The following is a 23,529-nucleotide window of genomic DNA, read 5'->3' as shown; positions in this document are numbered from 1 at the left end:
TAAACCGTTGTGATGGCTCGTCTTAGTGACGGTATAGAAAACTTGATAAATAAATAAATAAACTTGTTAATCGCAAAGGATAATCTGGGGAAACTGCTGTTAACATTAAACAATCCAGTTATAACCCATCTCTTTTCATTTAAACATAGACATTTAGAAATGTGACAGCAGAAAGAGATTGCATGGCCTATGTAATCTCCCCATCCGCACAATAATTTAATTTTACAATTCCCATCACTTCCTCAGAGATCCCCTGTATTTATCCCATGCTTTCTTAAATTCAGATATCGTTTTTGTCTCCACCACCTCCACTGGGAGGCTGTGCCATGCATCAACCATCCTCTCTGTAAAGATTACTTCTTTCACCCTCATCCCATTACCTCTTGTTCTAGAACCTCCTTTCCGTTGAAAGAAGTTCAACTCCTGTGCATTTAAAGCTTACAGATATTTAAATGTTTCTATCATATCTCCCTATCTTGTCTTTCAACTAGGGTATACATGTTTAGATCTTTAAGTCTGCCCCATATGCTTAAGAACAAAGACCAATATCCAAATAATTCTACTATAATGTTTAAAAAAAAAAAAAATGTTCCTCACTTACAAATTTCGTCCTCTTGGAATTGCCTCTATGATGTTTAGTTTTTGAACAAATATGTTTACTTCTTATCTGTAAGTTATGTAATTAGAATGTATGTTCAAAACTTTAATATTTCATTTTGCAAAGTTGATTCTTACTTTGTAATAGTTTTGAAAAACTAATTAAAAAAAAAAAAAAAAAGAACAAAGACCACTGACCATTTTAGTAGAAACCTTCTGGACCAACTCCATCTGGTTTATTTATATTCTTTTGAAGCTATGGTCTCCAAAATTGAACACAGTATTCCAAATGAGGTCTCATTGGGAATATATACAGGGGGGCAATATCACCTCCTTTCTTCTGCTGACCATTCCCCTCCTTATGCAGCCAAGCATCTTTTTGATTTTTGCTATTGCTTTATCCACCTGCCAGACCCTAGATCATTCCTCGAGCTTCACTAGATCCCTCCTCATGTTTTTCACATCTTCTTGGCTGTCTACCCCCATTGCAGATTTTGGTATCATCAGCAAAAAGACAAACCTTTTCCAACAATCCTTCCGCAATGCCACTCATGAAAATATTGAAAAGAACTGGTCCAGGGACCCTGAGGCACACTGCTAGCAACGTCCCAGCCCTAGCCCCCTTGGAGTGAATTATATTTACCACTACCCTCTGACACCCCTTACTCAACCAATTTCTAATGTGGTCAGTGTGCTGGTTATTGGGCGGGAGAACGGAAATAAGAGTTTTGCTTGACAGAATAAATAGCTTTCTGGTAAGATCAAGCCAACTTGAGCTAGTGTTAACAGAAATCCATGGGCCAGCCTGCTAGTTCAGTGCCACTGCTGTGCACTGCTACCTGCAAGGTCCCCAATTCAATCCCTGAGTCGGGTTGTCTGCTCCCAGGGTTGCCTTGAATTGACAATGCTGTGCAGGCAGTGTTCACAGCCTTTCAGGGGGATGATGACATAGTCATTACTCAGGGGTGACACCTGGTGGCTGAATTCAGGGCCCATGATTGAAAGGTTCTGGAAGACACTCCAATGGATGTCCAACAGCCCAGAACTAATGCCGCAATGATCAGACTAGGTATGTTGGAGGTGGAGGGGGAATATAACATAGCAGAAAAGTCCCCCTGGTAGTTGCAAACAAAGGCTCGTGGAACAAGGATCCCAGCTCTGGTTCTCATTGAACTGGAGGTCCACAGGAGCAGAAGAAAATTACCAGGTAAAAAAATAATAGAACTTCACAATGATGCATTTGGTTTTGATTATATACCTAGTCTGGTTGTTACATGAAAGAAAACTGAGTCATTGTCACCTATGAAATATTCAGACTCTTTTCCATTGATATCAAATCAGGAACCACAATATTATTATTTATTCAATTTGATTAACCCCCATTTGACAAAGTATCATCAAAGCAGATTACAATAAAATGCAAAACTTACATATAATAAAAAGAATAAAATTAAAATAAAACACCCAATAACACATTCTTTGTTACTGACAACATGGCATCACAAAAAAGAAAATCAATTCATAATAATAGAATTTGAAGGAATCATTTCTGTATTTCTTACAGATTGAAAAATCCGACAAGTTTCCAATGCCAACCCTTACCTTGACGATTTTATTTCCTAACATAACTCCAAGTAACAACACCATTTTGTATCTGACAAACCTATCCTCTTCTCAGGTAAGTTTCCCATTTTATGGAAAGATTTAACTAGGATAATTTTTGAATATGTCAGAAAAGAAAACCTTAGCTGCTGGAGCATGGGACATGTTTATTAGTTCTAGAGATCAAAAATTGTTCTATGTCTTACCATAATGCAAATTACCATAAAAATTGTCTTACCATAATGCAAATTAAGCAACATATCTAGTGTTCGATGTAATCCAGTGCATTGAAAACTGGATCCTGGTTTTGTTTGATAAAAAAAAAGACTCCTTGTCACGTTTTATCTCTAAAGTGGAAATCTTGCATTTTTTCTAGCTCTTTTTATTACCAGCAGAGCAAATATCTTTACACATACTCTAAAGCAATGGTTTTCAACCCATTCCTCTGGATACATCTAGCCAGTCAGGTTTTCAGGATACCCACAATGAATATGCATGAAAGAGATTTTCATGCACTGCCTCTATTGTATACAGATCTCTCTCATGCAAATTCATTGTGGATATCCTGAAAACCTAACTGACTAAGTACGCAAAAGGACTGGATTGAGAGCTCTTGCTCTAAAGGCTGAAAGATCCTTTTAATGCTGGAGAAATAAACATCAGAAAAAGTGGCTAATCACCCAATTGCAAAGAGATCTGTAAACCAGGTGAAAGATCCAGCTAATTTTTAATTGTATAATTATTTTGCCACCTAGTCACAAATAATTGAAAAATCTTTTGTTTTCTTTTTTTGCAAAAAATATTGCAAAACATATTTATCATCTGTTGCAAATAATATAATTTAAATATAGCAAAAAATATAGTCAAAAATCCATGGCTTGAAATTAGAAGGGGGGAGTTGGTGTTGCATATGGGAATTGCTATGCACATCTATCCAATATCAATTAGATTGATTAGATGGATCATTTTTTATGTTACTATGAAATATATTTCCATTTCTCTTTCATCTGGAAACTTTAAAATCCTTTCTGGAGGCACCAGAAATAAGGATTGACCTGCTTAACTTTTCACGGGTGGTATTTGACCAGTTTTCCCTTTTAGATTGGTGAGCAAAATAATGGTCTGCATGTAGCATAAATGTAGACGTTTTCATGCTGTTATTGGTATACTTTCCTTGATTCAACCCACAAAATAGGGATATACATTAGTTTTAAATGAATGAGTAAGACTAAATCATCCCATTTTCATTTTGGTATGTTTTACCCAAAACAAATGTGTGGCCTCAATGAAAACCCCCAAACTTTTCAGGTGTTTTTCATTTCAGCAAATAGTGTGCACTAATAATAAACAGTGCCCACTATTTCCTAAGAAAATTAAAAAAAACAAAAACACAGTCTCCACTACCAAGCCGAGGCTGAGACTTTACTGGCTGGGCTGAAACTATGCCTCTCCCTCTGTCCCTATGACTCCCTTACCCCTGGTCAAGATGTGGCAGCCAGGGTCTACCTGACTGGGTTGAACCAAGCCCAGCTGGTGCCTCCCTGGGACCTCCAAACCCTTTCCCGTTCCCAGAAATCAACTGGGTCTGGGGAACTCTCTGGCCCTCACTTACCCTTTCCATGGGTATCTTGGCAGGCAAAAGGGACAGGATCAGTTTCCACTCACCACACTCTTTAACAATGGCTCCCACCCTGAGACAGGTGCCAAAGTGATGTAAAAATGGAACTGGTCTCAGGGCTGGCCAGCATCAGTTTTGGTTATGACCATATAAATAAATGACAACAGTTAACCTTGTTTTTATGTCACTCCGATGCGGGTATTGGGGCCAGGCACCATTTATGAAGAGTTTCAGTGGAACAGGAGCAAGTAGGGACTGCTCCTGATCTTTTTCCTGCCAAGAGACCCATAGAAGGGTAACTGGTGGGCCAGGGAGGTCCTTAGCTCCAGCTGATTTTTGAGGGGAGGGAGGTTGGAGAACCTGGAGTGAGTTTGGCTAGGCTGGGCTCAGCCCAGCCAGATGGGCCTGGGCCCCTGCATCTAGGTGGAGGCAGTAGTGGGAAATTGAGGGGTCAGGAAGGCCCCCAGAATGCCAAAGGACGTGGTAGAGAGGTCCTGTTCCACTCTTTATTTTTTGTTGGGGGGGGGGGGCGGTATGTTTATTTTGGTATGGCATAAAAATTGAAAAAAAGTAGAACATAAAAATGAAACAAAAAATCCCAAAACAAAAAACAAATAAAAATGTGTTCTGCGTATCCCTAACTCTTAATAACATCCAATGAATATGCCTCTTGTTTAAGATTTATATAATGTCTCCTGTACTTAGCCAGTGGAGCTCAATCTCCTGCAAAATAAGCATATTTGAACACATATAAGAGCTCTGCCTAAAAATATGGGCATCATGGCAGAAATAAAAAATTCTAAGTCACCAGCAGGCTCTAACTCCCCAGAAACAAATCCGGTTGATGTAGCAGATTGGTTTTAGCCAGGTACCACTCCTTAGGGACACAGAACCTAGGCAGCCAGATATTTGGGTGATAGCCTAAGCCTCACTAACTTTAGTAACTGTTTAGATCACAGATTCCCAAACGGTTCCTGGAGGACCCCCAACCAGTCGGCTTTTCAGGATATCCACAGTGAATATGCATGAGATAAAATGTTCTCATGCATATTCATTTGGATATCCTGAAAACTCAATTGGCTGGGGGTTCTCCAGGACAGGTTTGAGAACCACTGATTTATAGAGAGAGAGTAATTTTGTAACTGTGCAAGTTGGAGTGAAGTCTGTGGGTAACTTCTACACACAAACTGTACTCTACATTTCAAAGTGATTTATGTGCATAAGTTTATTTTGAAAATGCTCAAGTAATTGACTTTTACTGGGCACACAATAACCCATGTAAGTTATGTCCTTCAAAGAGCAGATATAATTTCGTGCAAGTTTAACATATATGTTTTTTGAAAATAAAAACGTATGCGGATAAGTACCAACTACACCCATCTGAACACCCGACCCATGCAAAATCATCTAACTTGGCTGGCAAAATCTAAGCACTAGCAGCCCTAAATCTGGCCAGCGCTAACAAACCTTCTCCCTTCCTCCTGATTTCTCTCCCACCCGAAACAGAAAGAATAATGTGGCAGAGACAACCCCTTTATCTCACCCTTCCCCCTATCTATCCCTTCTAGCCCTCCATCCCACCCTTCCTAAGCATAAATAAACCAGTAACGAGTCAGCAGCACCACCTTTAACCCCATTCCTCCTGCTCAAGCCAAAACATACCAGGCAGCGATACCAGGAGGACGCTTCTGGCAGCATACATCATTGTTCTGATACCAATGCTTTCACAGCAATGCTAGATGTCAGGAGGAAACAGGCTTCCAGCCCTCCTGGTGGCATCCAGGATGACTCTGACGTCATCTAGTGTAGATGGACCTCACCAGGAGGACTGTAAACTTGTGGCATTGCTGCCTGGTGTGTTTTTACTTGGTGGCAGGTAGATTAGAGAGGCTGTCTCCACCGGTTTCTTTATGCTTCGGGAGGGTGAGGCCAAGGATAGAGGGGTATCACTACTGGTTTGATGGTTAGAGGGGCTAATTTTTTAATGCTTTTGGAGAGTGGGCGGGATAAAGGGGCTATTGTGATTCGCTGAGGGTAAATAGCTTGTATCAGGGAAATATAAGTGGTGTTAAATAAAAATATTGCTGCCATGGTATGCTTTGGCTTGGGGCAGGTGAGAGGAAGGGATAGAGGGCCTCTTGCTGACACAGTTTCCTTTGGTTTAGGACTGGGAGAGGTGATAGAGGCAGGACACTTTTATTTAAATATGGGGACGGTGGTGTGAGGGGGATTGGGAGTGGGTATCGAGAGCCCCACAGTTTGTTTTTTCACTGAACCAATTAGTGCTGATCTTCAGCTGGTTATCTTACCCGCTCAGAGAGTTTTTGAATATTGGCCTCTGTTATCTTGCCAATGTTGTTTTATTTCTTTTTGTCGATGTATGTCTAAATAGTAATAGCTACTTTTTCTGTCCTATAACAGAATGCTAAATGTAGCGCTAATCACCTCATAGATCCACTGAAGATAAATTCTGGAAAACCGTATGTAGTGCCGGCGTTAAAAGAGCCCTTACAAGAAACTGTTTTGGTAAGCCTCACAAATCTGTGACCATCTTTTTGGCAAAATTATTTAGTAATGCCTACTATGAAGCTAAAGCAGTTTTGACACTTCCTTCAAAATGGGACTTGAAATTAAATAGTTTGTCTTTTCTTACTTGAATTCCTTATAAATATCTAAGAACATTACTAATTTTTGTTTTTAGTGTATTAATGTTTCAGTGAATGTAATTTAAGTAGGGAGCCTTATTTGAATACTGTATAACTGCATGTATTATAATTATAAAATGGAACCTGATTTTGACCCAGCAGTCTCCTTCTCTTTTGGGCATTCAACTCCATAAGAACCAGCCTCGATCAGACTCTAATGCCTTCAGACTTTATTTCCAACCTTCTTTGGGAGGGGGTGGGGTGAGAGTGGAGGATTTCAGTTTCATAAATATTCTCTTCTCCTCTAGCCCAGTCACTGTGGCAACAGTCCTTGACCATGGTCTGCAAAGCAGGGCTCATTCTGGAACTCATTACACGTGCACCCAGAGTCTGGCTACTATGCGTCACCATTGTGTGATGACTGGGGCTGCTTTATTCTATGGACTGTGAACGCTGCCATGACATGAATGTAAATTAACATACTTTAATGATGCTGTTTCAAAACTGAATATTAACAATATATATTCATCCAATCTAAAACAGGACTGTAGCATATACGATTGTGCATCCTTTTACTGTACTGTGGATCCATCTAATATGACGAGAGTGAATGTGTCACTAAGGATATGGAAACAGACCTTCATACAAGTAAGTTTAAGTATTTACTAAATGATGTTCCATTAGAGATTTTAATTATTGCATTATCCTTAATGGGCAGAACATTTATGGGCAGTCAATGATCTGAATGCAAGAATTAAGAATCCATGATAAAACCAAGGTCTGTACTCTGTCATTCACCTCCGGGAAGTAACCTGACCATAGAGAATTACAATCAAATGTTTGTCATTTAATTACATCTGTGTTAAAAGATTTTCAATTACCATGTTTATAAAAAAAATATATATTTTGTATTTAACTGATTCATATCATTTGTACTGCTATAACTGCAGCCATGGCTAATACTGATAGCCAGTAGTTTTTGTTAGCAAGCAGAAATATAAATTACCCACATACTGTTTGGCTTATGCTATAAACACACTGTCTTTCTCCCCTTTTTCTGTATTCTCCCCAACTAAAGCATGAAATTATATTATCCACCCTAATTTCCATCAAAAAATGAGAAAATGCAAATAGACTGAATAAAACCAGGCAAATAAAATGTGGAAAGTGAGACTTTTTGCATATAGGAGCACAGCTACAGAAGATCATGATATTTTGATATGTTAGTAAACATTACTACAATTTGTTTATTTCTAGGCAAATATCCAGAGCCTTAATCTTATTGTAAATGCCATACTTCAAAGTGAAAATTCACTAATAGAACTGAGCAATGAAAACCAAAAAATAGAGGTAAGTGACTCTGTAATATTTCATAGCTTTTGAAGACTTTAAGGAATTGTGCAAACATCTATGAATGATGTGGTCAGAGAAGAAACAAAAAAGATTAGGTGTATCAAGGGACTTTTATTAGAACTTGCCCGACTCTGGCCGAGTTTCGCTCACACAGGAGCTGCCTCAGGGGCTACTGAAAATAAAATAAAAATCAAAGGACACATACAGAAGATATATTCAACATAAAGGTAATGTACATACATAGAACTGAGCTGTTATGTCGTGCTTATAAAATGAAACATACTAGATAGGCCATGGTTATTTTTTTTTTCTACCATTCTATGTTTCTGTGTTTCTATGTTTCTTGAAAAGGATGCAATTGACAGAAATTATAATATACTGAATAGCAGATTTCTTTTGTAAGATTAGTCTTACTAGCTAATTTTAAAAATAATGTGCGTATCGGCACATGAGCAGAGATACGCTGCAATTTTATATTGTGCTCGCACCTACGCACGTATCATTTAAAATACCCCTTCTCTGCGTGTTCTTAAGAGGTGCCTCGAGATAATGTCCAGTGCGTATTGCCAGCAGGGCTCTGGCGGCTTTTACACGCATATGCTCACACAAGGGAAAAACCAGTTTTTGCATATCCTTCCAAGGGGAGGTGGGAGAGGGAGGGAGGGGGAGAGAGAGAGAGAGCACTGTAGGAGAGACAATATAACACTATATATATATCTACCAAAGAAAGAGGGTGGGTTTGGGGGATGGGTGCAGTGTTATATTGGTGTGCTACAAACCCTTGCACCCTGCCATAGGGGAAGGAATGAAGGATTTGAACAGATAAATGTATATCGGTTATTTACTCTCTCAGACAATAGGACTAAGGGGCACTCCATGAAGTTAACAAGTAGCTCATTTAAAACATTCTTTTTCATTCAATGAATAAGTTCTGGAATTCATTGTCAGAGGATGTGGTTATGGCAGTTAGTGTAATTGGGTTTAAAAAAGGTTTGGATAAGGTTCTTATGAGTCAAACCCACTCTGAGCTGAAAGTGCCCCTCTTACAGTGGTTAGAACATAAGAATATGCCATACTGGGTCAGACCAAGGGTCCATCAAGCCCAGCATCCTGTTTCCAATAATGGCCAATCCAGGCCATAAGAACCTGGCAAGAACCCCAAAACTAAGTCTATTCCATGTTACCATTGCTAATGGCGGTGGCTATTCTCTAGGTGAACTTAATAGCAAGCAACAGACTTCTCCTCCAAGAACTTATCCAATCCTTTTTTAAACACAGCTATAATAACTGCACCAACCACATCCTCTGGCAACAAATTCCAGAGTTTAATTGTGCGTTGAGTAAAAAAGAACTTGCTCCGATTAGTTTTAAATGTGCCTCATGCTAACTTCATGGAGTGCCCCCTAGTCTTTCTATTATCCGAAAGAGTAAATAACCTATTCACATCTACCCGTTCTAGACCTCTCATGATTTTAAACACCTCTATCATGTCCCCCCTCAGCCGTCTCTTCTCCAAGCTGAAAAGTCCTAACCTCTTTAGTCTTTCCTCATAGGGGAGCTGTTCCATTCCCCTTATCATTTTGGTAGCCCTTCTCTGTACCTTCTCCATCGCAATTATATCTTTTTTGAGATGTGGCGACCAGAATTGTACACAGTATTCAAGGTGCGGTCTCACCATGGAGCGATACAGAGGCATTATGACATTTTCCGATTTGTTCACCTTCCTAATAATTCCCAACATTTTGTTTGCTTGTTTGACTGCCGCAGCACACTGAACTGATGATTTCAATGTGTTATCCACTATGACTGTCTCTCCTACAGTGCATGTGTGCTCTCCTTCTCTCTCTCCCCTTGAGTATATATGGTAATTCAGCAGTCTTGAAGACCCCTATGAGTCTTCATCCTGTAAGTCACTCATTTGAACCTCATGCTGTGCTGAAATCCTTAAAACTTGAGATCTCCAGATTTGCTCCTCATCTAGACTAGTAGTAAAGTTATGTGGATAACACACTGACGAATGCCGCGGTCAGCTTTTCTAAAATTAGGAGTTACACGCAGAACCCTTGGCCCCGCCCAGAAATGCCCATGCCCTGCCCCCTTTTACACCCCCATGTTCTTGACGCACGCACAGGTATGTACATGCATACTTTGCGACGTCTTAAAATTGTCAGAGACAGGGTTATAGCGAAGGATACAATTTTGTCATCCCAATATAAATTGGGCCTAATATATGTTACAATCCTGCTCGCGGAGCCCATCCCGTCAGCAGGCCCTTCACTTACCCCAGGCCGCCACTGTTGTCTACATTTGTGGCCTGGTGCCGCCGCTGAGTTGCTGCTCCTTTGCGACGTAGAGCCACTGCCACCAACCTGCTTCGCGGCCCTGTGCCACCACCAGACCTCCTGGGCGGCAGGAATCCACCATCTTTGCTTTCCTCGCTGTCGCAGCCTTGCTCCGCTGCCGGGACCCTGCTGCCACCGCTGAAGTCATCCCTGAAAGGCCGGGGAAGCCGCTGATGCGGCTGATGCCATCCTGCGGCCTGGAGGCTGCGGCCTGGAGGCTGCCTGCTCCTTCCTGTGTTTGTGCGGCAGGACGCCGCTGTCCATGATCCCGCTCCTCTCTGGGCCTTCTTCTAGGCGCCGGCTGGCACCTCTTCAATCTATTTAAAGGGCCAGTGGCGGGAAAAGCCTGCGGCCCCTCTGGAAGTCCTCATCTGCTCACTTCCTGCTTCAGCCCTATAAAAGGGCTCAGTTACTGTTCTTCGAGGCCTTCGGATCAGACTTCATGGTTGTCCATGTTCTTCCTTGCCGGTCCAGGTCCTCTGTGGTCTTTACTTGTCTAGATGGCTTTGTTCTGTGTTCCTGGTCTCCTCGTCCTGATGTTCCTGGTCTCGTCCTTCGTCGCCTGTTCCATGGCCTGATGTTCCGTGGTTCCGTTCTTGAGTCCTGATGTTCCAGATGTTCGGTGTTCCTGATGCTTTCGTCTTCACCTCTGCAACCAGTTCCCAGTTTCCTGCATCCACCTTTCCTGGCATTCCACCATCGTGGCCCATGACCTGCCCATGGGAGGGGTCTGTATAGGGTGCTTCATGGTACAAGGTCTTCTTCTCGTCTGCAGCGCAAGTCTCCGGAAGACCCTTGTTTTTAAAGTTCAGAGTCTTGAATCCTGAATCCTGAGTCTTGAATCCTGTCCCGGTCTTCAGAGTTCCTTGCCTGCTTCCATCTATGCCCAAGACTCTGCTAGAACCTGCTCCACTCCAGCGTGGTCTGTGATCAGCCTCAGGCGGCTGTGTAGGGCGTGCCCCAGTGCAGGCCTCTACTGAATCTTCATCATGTTCCAGTTTCAAGTTCCACTACTTCGCCTGGAGTCTGCTACATGCTCAGCGTGGTCTGCGATGAGCCATGGGCGGCTGTGGTAACACAATGTTAGGTTCCATATTAGGAGCTACCACCCAGGAAAAAGATCTAGGCATCATAGTGGATAATACTTTAAAATCGTCGGCTCAGTGTGCTGCAGCAGTGAAAAAAGCAAACAGAATGTTAGGAATTATTAGGAAGGGAATGGTTAATAGAACGGAAAATGTCATAATGCCTCTATATCGCTCCATGGTGAGACCACACCTTGAATACTGTGTACAGTTCTGGTCACCGCATCTCAAAAAATATATAGTTGCAATGGAGAAGGTACAGAGAAGAGCAACCAAAATGATAAAGGAGATGGAACAGCTCCCCTATGAGGAAAGGCTGAAGAGGTTAGGGCTGTTTAGCTTGGAGAAGAGACGGCTGAGGGGTGATATGATAGAGGTCTTTAAGATCATGAGAGGGCTTGATGTGAATCAGTTATTTACACTTTCGAATAATAGAAGGACTAGGGGGCACTCCATGAAGTTAGCAAGTAGCACATTTAAGACTAATCGGAGAAAATTCATTTTCACTCAACGCACAATAAAGTTCTGGAATTAGTTGCCAGAGGATATGGTTAGTGCAGTTAGTGTAGCTGGGTTCAAAAAAGATTTGGATAAGTTCTTTGAGGAGAAGTCCATTAACGGCTATTAATCAAGTTTACTTAGGGAATAGCCACTGCTATTAATTGCATCAGTAGCATGCGATCTTCTTAGTGTTTGGGTAATTGCCAGGTTCTTGAAGCCTGGTTTGGCCTCTGTTGGAAACAGGATGCTGGCAATTTCTTATATTCTTATGTTCTTATGTACACTCCCCCTCAAAGCTCTCCCACCTACCCAGTGGCTGAATCATAGCCCCCTGTTTCTTTCCCAAGATTGTAGTACCATGCGATCCCGGGCATTTCCAGCATTACTCTGGTAATAATGCTGAACATGTACTCCATTATGTGTATTTAAGATCTTGCATGGTACCTGTCCACCACATATATGAGATCATCTGTTTTGGAATCATTCAACCAGAAATTTACAATCATAGTATTGTCATCAGTTATGGCTCCTAATTGCTAAATCTTATCGCCATGTTAAGATGCAGAATAAATTTTTCTCTATGGTAATTTCAAAGTTAAGGAATGATTTGCAATGGTTAATCAGACAGGCAAAAGATCTAATGCAGTTCCAGTGGAAATTGAAGACATGGTTGATGATGTCTGAGGTAGGAGCAGATAGATTTAATGTTAGTAGCTGAAGATGAGTTTGGTAAGGTGCAATGGAGGGGTGGTATTTTATATATAAGATGATTTATTTTTATTTTTGTTTTATTTCATTATTTTATTTTGATTTTAGTTTATTTTAGTATTGTGGGTTTGTTATTTCTGTTGATTATATGTATTGTTTTATGTTCTCTTATGTACATTGCTTGGGCAATTGTCTTGTAAAATATAAGAACATAAGAATTACCATACTGGGTCAGACCAAGATCCATCAAGCCCAGTATCCTGTTTCCAACAGTGGCCAGTCCAAGTCACAAATACCTGGCAAGTACCCAAACATTAAATATATCTCAAGCTACTATTGCTTATTAATTAATAGCAGTTTATGGATTTTTTTTCTCTAGGAACTTATCCAAACCTTTTTTAAACCCAGATCCACTAACTGCTGTAACCACACCCTCTGGCAATGAATTTCAGAGCTTAATTATGCGCTTAGTGAAAAAGAATGTTCTTCTATTTGTTTTAAATGAGCTATTTGCTAACTTCATGGAGTGCTCCCTAGTCCTTCTGTTATCTGAGAGAGTAAATAACTGATTTACATTAATTTTTCAAGTCCTTTCAGGATTTTGTGGACCTCTGTCATATCCCCCTTCAGTCGTCTCTTCTCCAAAATGAACAGCCCTAACTTCTTTAGCCTTTCCTCATAGGGCAACCGTTCCATGCCCTTATCATCTTGGTCACCCTTCTCTGCACTTTCTCCAGTGCAGCTATATCCTTTTTAGGATGTGGTGACCAGAATTGCACTCACTATTCAAGGTGCGGTCTCACCATGGAGCAATACAGAGGTATTATGACATATGGAAAGCGATTCATACATTTTATAAATAAGTAAGTTTTCTGTGCTGAGACATGATAAAAGATAGTTTAGTTTTCTCCATGTGGAGACTAATCTCAAGAAGTCTTGTTTCTCCAGTGGCTGTATCCATAAACCTTATCATGGTAACTATGTAAATACCTTCGGCTCCCAAATATAATCTGTTTTGAAGTGCTAAAAAGAGGAATATTAATAAATAAATAAAATACATTGTTAAAAATAAATTTCACTGTTGGATAATACTACAGCATGCTGACTACAGAGCAGCAGCGTCAATTAGAAAAGCCTACAGCTAAATGCTGGTTTTAGTAATTTTGTGTTTATTATGACTGGTTACACCCAAATCCAAAGGTTTCATAAACCTTCTACAGCTTTTAAGCAAACCCTGTATTTATTGTTTTATCGTTATATGTTTATCATTTGCAGACAATGATTAAAATTTCCAAAGAACTTCACCCAGCCCAAGTTCCATTATGGGTTATTCTGCTGAGTGTTTTTGCTGGACTTCTAATTCTCGCCCTGCTTGTTTTAGCACTCTGGAAGGTAAGGTTTATTTATGCTAAGAAACACGCAGACACATATAATTTTATTTCTATATATATAGTGCTGATAGTTTGTGCCACACTGCAGGGACAGAATAGATACTTAACATATCATACAGATACAGTATAGTAAATAAGAGTCATCTGCCCCAGAAAGCTTAACATTCTTATGTGACTTGAAATGAAGGCATATCTATTTGATTAATAAGGGGAAGATTTTAAAAGTTTGACGTGCATGTCCATGTGCGTGAGCTACCCGGCGCACGTACATGGATGCCTGATTTTATAACATGTGCACACAAGTTATAAAATCAGGGGTCGGCGAGCACAAGGAGGTGCACGATTGTGCAACTTACACACGCTGACGCCCACAGCCTTCCCCTGTTCCCTCCCAGGCCGCTCCGATTTCGGAGCGGCCTGGGAGGGAACTTCCCAACTCTCTAACCTAACCTCCCTCCCTCTAGACCTATCCTAAACCCCCCTGACCTTTATTTTACCTGTTGCGCCTGCCGGCAGCCTGCCAGCACACAATCCTCCAACACAGCAGCAAATGGCCACTGTGCCAGAGACCTCTGGCCCCGCCCCTGGCCTGCCCCCTCCCCGCCCCTTTTTCAAAGCCCTGGGACATACGCGTGTCCCAGGGCTTTATGCGCATTGCCAGGCCTTTCTAAAATAGGCCCAGCATGCTTAGGGGTAGATTTTATAAATCTACGCGCGCGTACTTTTGTTCACGCACCAGGCGCAAATAAAAATATGCTGGATTTTATAAGATACGCGCGTAGCCACGCGTATCTTATAAAATCCAGGGTCAGTGCACACAAGGGGGGTGCACATTTGTGCAACTTGTGTGCGCCGAGCCCTGTGCGCACTGCCCGTTCCTTTCGAGGCCGCTCCGAAATCGGAGCGGCCTCGGAGGGAACTTTCCTTCCGCCTCCCCCCCACCTTCCCCTCCCTTCCCCTATCTAACCCACCCCCCCAGCCCTACCTAAATCCCCCTACTAACCTTTATCAGCAAAGTTACGCCTGCCTCCAGGCAGTCATAACTTACGCGCGCCGGCTGTCTGCTGGTGCAGCAGGCCCCGACACAGGCCACTGTGTCGGGGCACTCGGCCATGCCCCCGGACCGCCCCCACACCCACGAACGTGCCCCGAAGCCGACACCACGCCCCCTGGCCCTGCCCCCGACTGCCCCTTTTTGCAAGCCCTGAGACTTATGCGCGTCCCGGGGCTCGCCCACGTCGCCAAGCCTATGCAAAGACTGGACAAAAAAGAAACATCTCTAAATGTAATCCCAAAGCTAATTGAGCAAAGTTGATGACGATACAGCATCTACACCCAACCTCCCACGAAATCCAGTCAAACTGAGACTGTCAAGAGATATCTGGGATTGCTGGCCCTCCCTGCCTGAGGAAGATAATATATTTTTGAAAGAGGACATGATGTTGTAGGCATCTTTAACACTTCAAGCACATATCTTTTAAGCAGAGACTGAAGATATCACTTCTAATCGGTCAGATCACTATAGAATTTGTACAAACAGGGATGGCTCCAATGCAGCTATAGAATCTTATATCGATTCAAGGTTAAAAGATTCAGGGCACTTCAAATAATCCAGCCCTGGCTAAAGTGTCTGCAAAATTCTTATGGCTTGTGCCCCAGGAATTGCATCACCAGACTCACAAAATCCCTTCCTCCTTCATTGTACCTAATCTACCCCAACTGGCTTCTGTGGCTCCAGTGCTGCTTCATTGGACCTTACAGTTCAGTCAGGACCCCCAGCTCCCCGAGATCTGGCACAATTCTCTCTCCTCCTGTCACTCTGCAAACAATGGCGTCATCACTGCTTGCCCATGTAGGGGAGGGGAAATACCAAATCCTTTCTCTGCCATCACAAATGGAGCTATTCATACCTCAGGAGACAATACAGCCTCTTCATTCCTCCACTCTCCTCCAATGAAGCCATCCATGAGGCATCCAGAACTGTGCCACATATGACAAAATAATTGGCCGAGGCCTCCGGACCAGCCCCCGGGACCGGAGGACGGAGCGGGGCTGCCGGCCGACGCGCGCAAAGTTACGCCTGCTTCCAGCAGGCGTAACTTTGCCGACAAAGGTAAGGGGGGTGGGTTAGGTAGGGGAAGGGAGGGGAAGGTGCGGGGAGGGCGAAGGAAAGTTCCCTCCAAGGCCGCTCCGAAATCGGAGCGGCCTTGGAGGGAACGGAGGCAGGCTGCGCAGCACGCGCAGGCTGCCGATTTTGCGCAGCCTTGCGCGCACCAACCCCAGATTTTATAATATACGCACGGCTACCCGCGTATCTTATAAAATCAGGCGTACTTTTTGTTCGCGCCTGCTGCGCAAACAAAAGTACGCGCTCGCACAACTTTTTAAAATCTGCCCCATAGAGGATAGTTATTACTTAACAAAGGTGTGTGCGTGTATATATATATGAATATATATATTTTTTTTTTTTTTTGTCAGAGTAGACTATTTTCATAACCAATGAGTTGGGAATTGACAACTTTGAGCTTGATATTGAAATGCTACTTAGCCAGATAAGTCAGACTTATCTGGCTAATTGATGGCCACTGAATATTTAGTTACATTCATCAGCCTCCACTTACCTGAATATGTCACTTATCCAGTTAAGTAGACAGATGGATAAGTTGTGGGTGGACAGTGGGTGAATCGGTGCGGTGCTACATATTTAGCTAACTTAGGGCCTGATTTACTACAACATTTATGCCATTATGTGTCTATGGGGAAAATGCTTAGTAAATGAGGCCCTAAGCTAGATAAATAGCAATATTCATACCTATCAGGTTAGATTAATCAGATAAGTTAGACCTGCCATACATCAGGTCTAACTTAGGGGGTCATTTACTAAAGTGATCGCGCAAGAAAAGGGACTCTTCACATGCGAAAAGTCCCTATTCGCATGCGATTACTAAATGTGGGCAGTGTCAAGACAGGAAGAGGAGGAGTCAGGGCAGCACCGGGGCGGACGCCGTGAAGACGGTGCTGACGGCGAAACAGTAAGCTTCCGTATCACTGCCTATTTCGCGCCGAATAACTACACCTTTCATGGTGTAGTTATTCGGCGCGACGCCGGCAGCGATCGCACCACGGAGGTGCGATCGCTGCCGGCTATCACAGGACCGCCCCCCTCCCGTTTTGCTGCCCCCTGTACCGTGGGATTCAAAGAGCCCGACGGTGTTAGTAAATTCAGGCCTTAGCCAGCTAAGTAGTGTTGTGCTGCTGAATATCCCATGTAAAGTTAGCTGGATAAGTCTTATCCGGCTGATTTACCTAAATGGATTGTTTTCACTATTGAGGCCTTTACTTTTTATAAGGAAAATTTGTTGTGGGATATCAGTTTCATAATAAATAATTTGCAATATGTGTTATAGAGGGCAAGATTTCCTTTTGTTATAATCAAGATTAATAATAAAGTGGTTTGTTATAAAGGGATAGCAATGTCTATTACACTGTGAGATAATTTTGTCACTGCTCTCATTGGTGTAAAGCTTGCAAGTAGTTTTTAGCAACAGACTTTATATCAGTTTTCAAAGGGAAAGTATATGCATACTTTCCCTTTGAAAATTATCCCACCAGAAGAACCTGCACACATCTCCACCTGCTAAAGTGTGCATGTAGTTTTTTCCAGGGAAAATTATATGCATACTATTTTTGAAAATGCAAAAGTGTGCTCATAATTCCCAACCGTACCCCTCAGCTCCATCTGCAAGAACGCCTTTTCAAACTGCTAGTAAAAGTATGTGTACCCAGGAATTATGCACATATGTTTATTTGCATATTGGGCAGGCCGTTTTGTAAAATACCTTTTCCCCAGGTAAAGCACCATTTTGCTCATGGAAATGGCTTTGAAAGTTACCCTCTGCAGTGTCTGTCATTATTCTGAAATGTACATTCTACTTCTGACATTGTGCTAGGAACAATGATGTATAGGTTATAGTATAGAAGAGTAGATATCTAAAAATGGAATCAAAACTTTAATGCTATGCTCAACCTTATAATGGCCTCATTATATTCAATTTTGCAGGCTGGATTTTTCAAAAGACCTCTAAAGAAGAAAATGGAAGAAAAGTGAAATGTGCGAGAGAAAAATGTAAGATTACAAAAGTACATTTTCTCAGGTCTTCAATCAGTATGGCACATCTAATCTGTTTATTGTATCATATTTTTCAAAACGTCTTCCAAGATGACTGTTTTATACAAACTGAATTCATAATTCTGCCAACACAGAGTCTATTTTCTAAAGTAATATCAGTAAAAGTTTGATGCATTTCAGTGAGCATCAAATCCTTATAATGTTGAAATGCTGAAGTAGTTTTACTTTGCTTGAGGAAATTATGCTGTTGTTTTTCAAATCAAATACGTGTTCAATGTGGGAACCATAAGGAATCAAGAAAAAAAGAACAAGAGCTATTGCCTTCTTTTAACATGATCCTGAATTCTCCAAAGAAGAGGAGGCAAGAACTCATTTGCCATTGAGTCTAAGAGTCAACATCTTAAAAATGAGTTACATGGAATGGAGTCTTGAAGCAACAAAGATTACTACCAGTGTATGTGTTATAGTGCAATTGACCTGGCATTTCATACAACACAAAAGGATCTGACTGCCTTGACAATCTTCAGTGACTGACCCATGCATCTAAGAGTATATGCGAATACATGGAAGGAGCAGCTACAGATTTTTTTCATAAGACTTGAAAGACAATCAATGATACTAATAATTCTGTGCACTCCTCAGAGGAGCGTTAAAGACAGGGTCATTTTCTAGACTTTTTGAGTTCTGCATGCTCAAGTACTCTGATCCCTGCAAAGGCCTACCAGAGATCTAGTTGAGGAAATTTGGCTTTTGATAGGCTCAACAAAGGATTGAAAAAGCATTTTCATGGGAATACAGAGCTTGTAGTCCATACCAAGCTTCAAATAACAGAAAACCTGGTTTAATAAAGTTATTTGCTTCTTTAAAGCATTGCACTATGTGTGCCATATTATACCACTATACACCACTGAGCCAGCATTTTAACTGTAAGCTTCTTTTTATTTCTCCACTATAGAATAAAGAATATATTTATTCTGTACATAGAATAGATGTAAACTATTATATTGATCCATGTGCTAATATTGATTTCCTGCTAAGCTTCCTATTATAAGGAAGCAATTGAACCCCACTGAAAAGTAAAGGTTACTTTTTCCATAAGCTGCGACCTGATAGACTTATGTTCAGATAATAATCAAAAAGAAAAAGTTAGGCACTATTCCCTATTGGAGCAGGCCTCTCAGTTAGTAACCATTAGAGATGTGCATTTGTTTTAAACGAAATAGACAATTTCAATGAAATTGTCTAATTCATCATGGTTCAGAAGCGCTCTGAAACGAAAGAAATTTTTCTGAAATTTTGGAAAAAATCATATTTCGTGTTGGTGCTCACTAACACGTGATTCGGGAACCATGAAAAAAAAAAAAATCACGAACCGTGGAAACCTATGGGGGACCTGAACCAAACTACAAAATGAAAAAAAACAAAACAAAAAAAAAACAATTCACATCTCTAGTAACCATAAGTATAGTGCCTCTCTACCAATCGTTTCTGGAAAATTTCAGGCCTGGAAATTAATATTGCTATTGAAAAAAAGATATCTATTTTAAAGCATTTGAAATAAAATGTTGTTAAGATATTTTCTGTAGCTGCCATAGAGATGACACTATTTTTACAATAGCAGGCTTCTTATAGTACTTTTTTCCCTCCTCTTATTTTAGAACCCTGTCTCCAGATGACATGCCCAGGTAATCTCGAATCCCTCATTGACTGAGGGATGAAGGGAACTCTTCCCCAAAGACAGAGCTTCAGAGCCCCTCTTCCATAAGAAGGATTGCTCCATAGTGTACCCAAGTCCTGCTGCCTCAAAGGCCTCCGCAGTGACCAAACCATGGAGTCTGCCGCCTTCTTATACATTAATGCCCACTACTGTAGCCAATCTAGAAGCTTCACACCAGTGCTAGCTATTCAATGTGGTTTACAGAACTATTTTTAAAATGCTCTACATCTGTGCAGGAAGATTTCCACATTATTTTTATACAACTGTTAATAGATATGTAAGAGTCCTCTTGGTAAGTTTCACTTTTAAAAACAAGGAAAACCATGGTAGCTTAACTTCTCCAATGGATGGGTTTTTCTGCTGTGGCATCTGATTATATTGCTCACCACCAATAATAAATGTAAATATATGTTAATTTAAACATATTAAGTTGTGTTTATACTTGTTTATCCATTTGTAAGAATATAATCATTCTTACCGATTGATGTGACCCTATTTTATATATTAGGATACTAATACATATGCAATTAATCACACCCTTATATTTTTTTAGATAAATTAAAAATCAATAAATTGGCAATTATTTTTATATGATTTACAGTGCATGGAAATATAAGCAGAAAAATTAAACTATATTTCAACCAGTAATTTTAAAATTGGAATAAAATAGTAAAACCAGTATTTCTTTAAAACAAATCTGACTAAACAGTAGATACATGCATCCAAAATTAGACTTTGTCATCTCTAATATGTTCAGATGAATTGTAGTATCATTACATTTAACTTTTAAATTTCAAAATCCAAGTCTGAAGCAAGTAATAAAATCATATTACAGATGACTGCATACATAACATCGCTCATCCTTTGGATTTATTCAGATTTATATCTTCTCCTACAGCTACATGAAAGGTTCAAAGAAACTATATAACAGAAATAAAGACTTATAGAATAAAGATTAGCATACACTATGGATGTCGTGCACTATGCAGGAATGGCTTTCATGCATGTTAAATTAGAACTAGAAGACATTTAGTGAGAGGATCCTTGAGGTTAAATTTATATTAATATTCTTGTCTTAGCTGCATAAAAACACAATAGACATACCCTTTGCTCCATTCCCTACACACACCCACATATATCCACGCTACAAGCATGTCTTCTCAAGGCAAATGCAAACATTTTTGAGGGTCTTTAGGAATTACTTCAGGCATTGCCATGGACAATATAGGAGGTTTTACTGGCATCTAGAAATGCCACACTCCCAAAATGCTGGCATGATTGTCAGACTCATCAGTGTCCTTGCTATGGTGATCAGTCTAAGAATCACTGCAGCTGTTTTAAAACTTCATCCTTAACAGCAGTTTCTGTGGGGCCAATTCAACAACCTGACATGTCACAGAGGCAGAGGTACTCCTTCCAGTGAGACTCCTACTCCACCCCACCCCCAGCATTAGGTGACTAGCCAGTGGGCCCTCCCTAGTCCTTTCTGTCTGACCTCCACAATATAAAAACGTTTTCACCTCCTATCAGCAGGATGGGAGGAGGAAACATGGAGGAAGGAGAAAGAATGACAGAGAGAAAGAGAATGAAATGAGAGAGGAGACACTGACGCACACTTGAACATTTCAAAAATAAAATTCACAAATATATTTACTGTCTTTGCTGGCATTGACATCATTAGTCTACCTTGAAGATAATAAATAATCACCACCTCAAAAACTTCTATGAGCTAATCAGTTGTTTTGGTTTGAGTACAGAACTCTTTATGGGGCTGATGTAATAAGATTCACAGTAAAACAGGCGCTAGTTATGAGCACGGATTTTGATCACCACACGCGGCTGAAGCTGCTCCTTCCGCGGGATGTAAAAAAATGAATTATGCAAATGATTTGTACGCAGAAATCCACGCATGTGTGGAAAAATGCGCATACCTAAGCGTGGTAAGGGCCTATGTAATAAGCGGCCATATCTGTGCTCAAAACCCACACTGATAATCCACACACAAGAGATCGAGCGAATGGGTCTCCCTATTAATTGAAAGTATGACCCTGGAAAGTATTTTTAATATTTCAAATAGCTGTGCTGCAAGAAACTTAGCAAATATTTTCATGAGTGGCCAGAAAGGCACCTAACCAAGCTGGCCACTTGGACACCGAGATAGGCGCTCAGTTAGGTGGTTTTCAGGACGCTTGGATGCTGACATAGGCCCCCTGAGTTGGCACTGACACGTAACTCGTGCCCTGACCATGACGGTAAAAAAACGCATTAAAAAGCCCTAACTAGCATTAGCGCAGCTCCTATGATTAGCTAATCACCTCCTTTGCATGCCGTTAGCATGCATCCCCCAGGAAAAACCACGGGTCTGTAAGCGCATTCGTACGTGCTTTTTTCCTGTGCACAAAACCCTTATTACATTCCTGAGTTGGAATTTGTGCAGGAAAACACACATACAAATGTGTGTACATCCACACACAAACCCACGGCAGCTTCAGCGCACCTTATTACATCGGCCTCTGTGTGAGCTTGGAGGCATTGACAGACTATGGGCCAGATTTTTAAAAGGTTACGCGCGCCGGGCCAATTTTCAAAAGGCCCAGCAATGCACATAAAGCCCCAGGACGCGTGTAAGTTACTAAAGGGGCGGGGAGTGGGCGGGGTCAGAGGCTCCAGGCACAGCGGCCATTTGCCGCTGTGCTTGGGATCGTGCGCCTCTGGGCAGGTGCAAAAGATAAATTTAAAATTTGGGGGGGTTAGAGTAGGGGAAGGGGTGAGAAGGTCAGGTTAGGGGGGAAGGCAGCGCGGCTCAGTGCACGTAAGGTGCATAATTGTGCACCCCCTTGCAAGCGCCGACCCCTGATTTTATAAAATGTTATAAAATCGGGCATACATGTGCGCGTGCCGGGTAGCACGCGCACATGTTGCCTGCGCGCATTTCTTTTAAAATCTACCCCTATGTGTTACAGCCATTTTGGTACCTACCTACATTACAGAGTGGTTATAGAAGGGGGAAATGATCAGGTGCTGGTGCCCTTCTGAAACAAGATGGTCAGATTTCTCTTTTCCTGGCGTGTAGCCAGATGGACTCAGTACAAATGGGATAGTATCCGCGTGCTAGCAGTTGGAGACGAATCTGACGTCAGCACGGGGGCGTGTATATATCCCCACAGGAAGCGTAGCTATTCAGTAATTTCCGTCTCCAAAGCAGTTTGGAGTGCCTGCACGCTAGTTGAGCGTGCTTTCCAAGACTACTTTAATTTTTCTCTTTTCTTCTCATTCTAGATGCCAGGGCGGTGTTACATGGGCCTCAGGCAGCCTCCCGCCCAGGTGGGGAGTAAAGCTTTTGTACATCCCATTTGTACTGAGTCCATCTGGCTACACGCCAGGAAATGTTGGGATTACTACCTGATAATCCCCTTTTCCTTAGTGTAGACAGATGGACTCAGCATCCCGCCCAGCTGCCTGCGTACATGGGTATCACCGATTCCAGGTAAGCCATGTCATCTGTTTCCATGAGAGCGTACACTCTACCAGGTGTCCACGCCTTTCGGTTGGGAATGCTGGCGGTCTCCAGCTACTATCAATCGGTCAGGGGAATCCTGTTTCACTTTTTAACTGTTCGTCAGTACACTATAACAGCTTTTGCAAGGAAGATTACTGAATAGCTACGCTTCCTGTGGGGATATATACGCCCCCGTGCTGACGTCAGATCCATCTCCAACTGCTAGCACGCGGATACTATCCCATTTGTACTGAGTCCATCTGTCTACACTAAGGAAAAGGGGATTATCAGGTAGTAATCCCAACATTGGGTTGCCCCATTCCCTGACTTCTTCTGTCCCCA

At 41.7% G+C, this 23,529-nt stretch overlaps 1 protein-coding gene across 3 annotated transcripts in view; it reads left to right on the top strand.

Moving 5' to 3' along the window:
* Positions 1-22,307, top strand: part of ITGA1 (integrin subunit alpha 1) — a 462,364-nt gene extending 440,057 nt beyond the window's left edge. For 2 of the 3 annotated variants that reach the window (XM_029577622.1, XM_029577640.1), the window contains 6 exons: positions 2,162-2,275; positions 6,239-6,343; positions 7,006-7,110; positions 7,720-7,812; positions 13,727-13,843; positions 17,903-19,472. In XM_029577622.1, coding sequence (XP_029433482.1) covers positions 2,162-2,275; positions 6,239-6,343; positions 7,006-7,110; positions 7,720-7,812; positions 13,727-13,843; positions 17,903-17,950 — 582 coding nt within the window. In that variant the 3' untranslated portion in view covers positions 17,951-19,472. Of the gene's footprint in view, positions 1-2,161; positions 2,276-6,238; positions 6,344-7,005; positions 7,111-7,719; positions 7,813-13,726; positions 13,844-17,902; positions 19,473-19,629 lie in introns of those variants that run through there. The other variant, XM_029577630.1, reaches the window with a different exon arrangement.
* Positions 22,308-23,529: the final 1,222 nt, after the last annotated feature.

The sequence above is a fragment of the Rhinatrema bivittatum genome, chromosome 1, assembly GCF_901001135.1.
Source record: "Rhinatrema bivittatum chromosome 1, aRhiBiv1.1, whole genome shotgun sequence".
Lineage (NCBI taxonomy): Eukaryota > Metazoa > Chordata > Amphibia > Gymnophiona > Rhinatrematidae > Rhinatrema > Rhinatrema bivittatum.
Note: the sequence above shows the minus strand (reverse complement) of the source record. Positions and strands in the feature narration are given on the sequence as shown.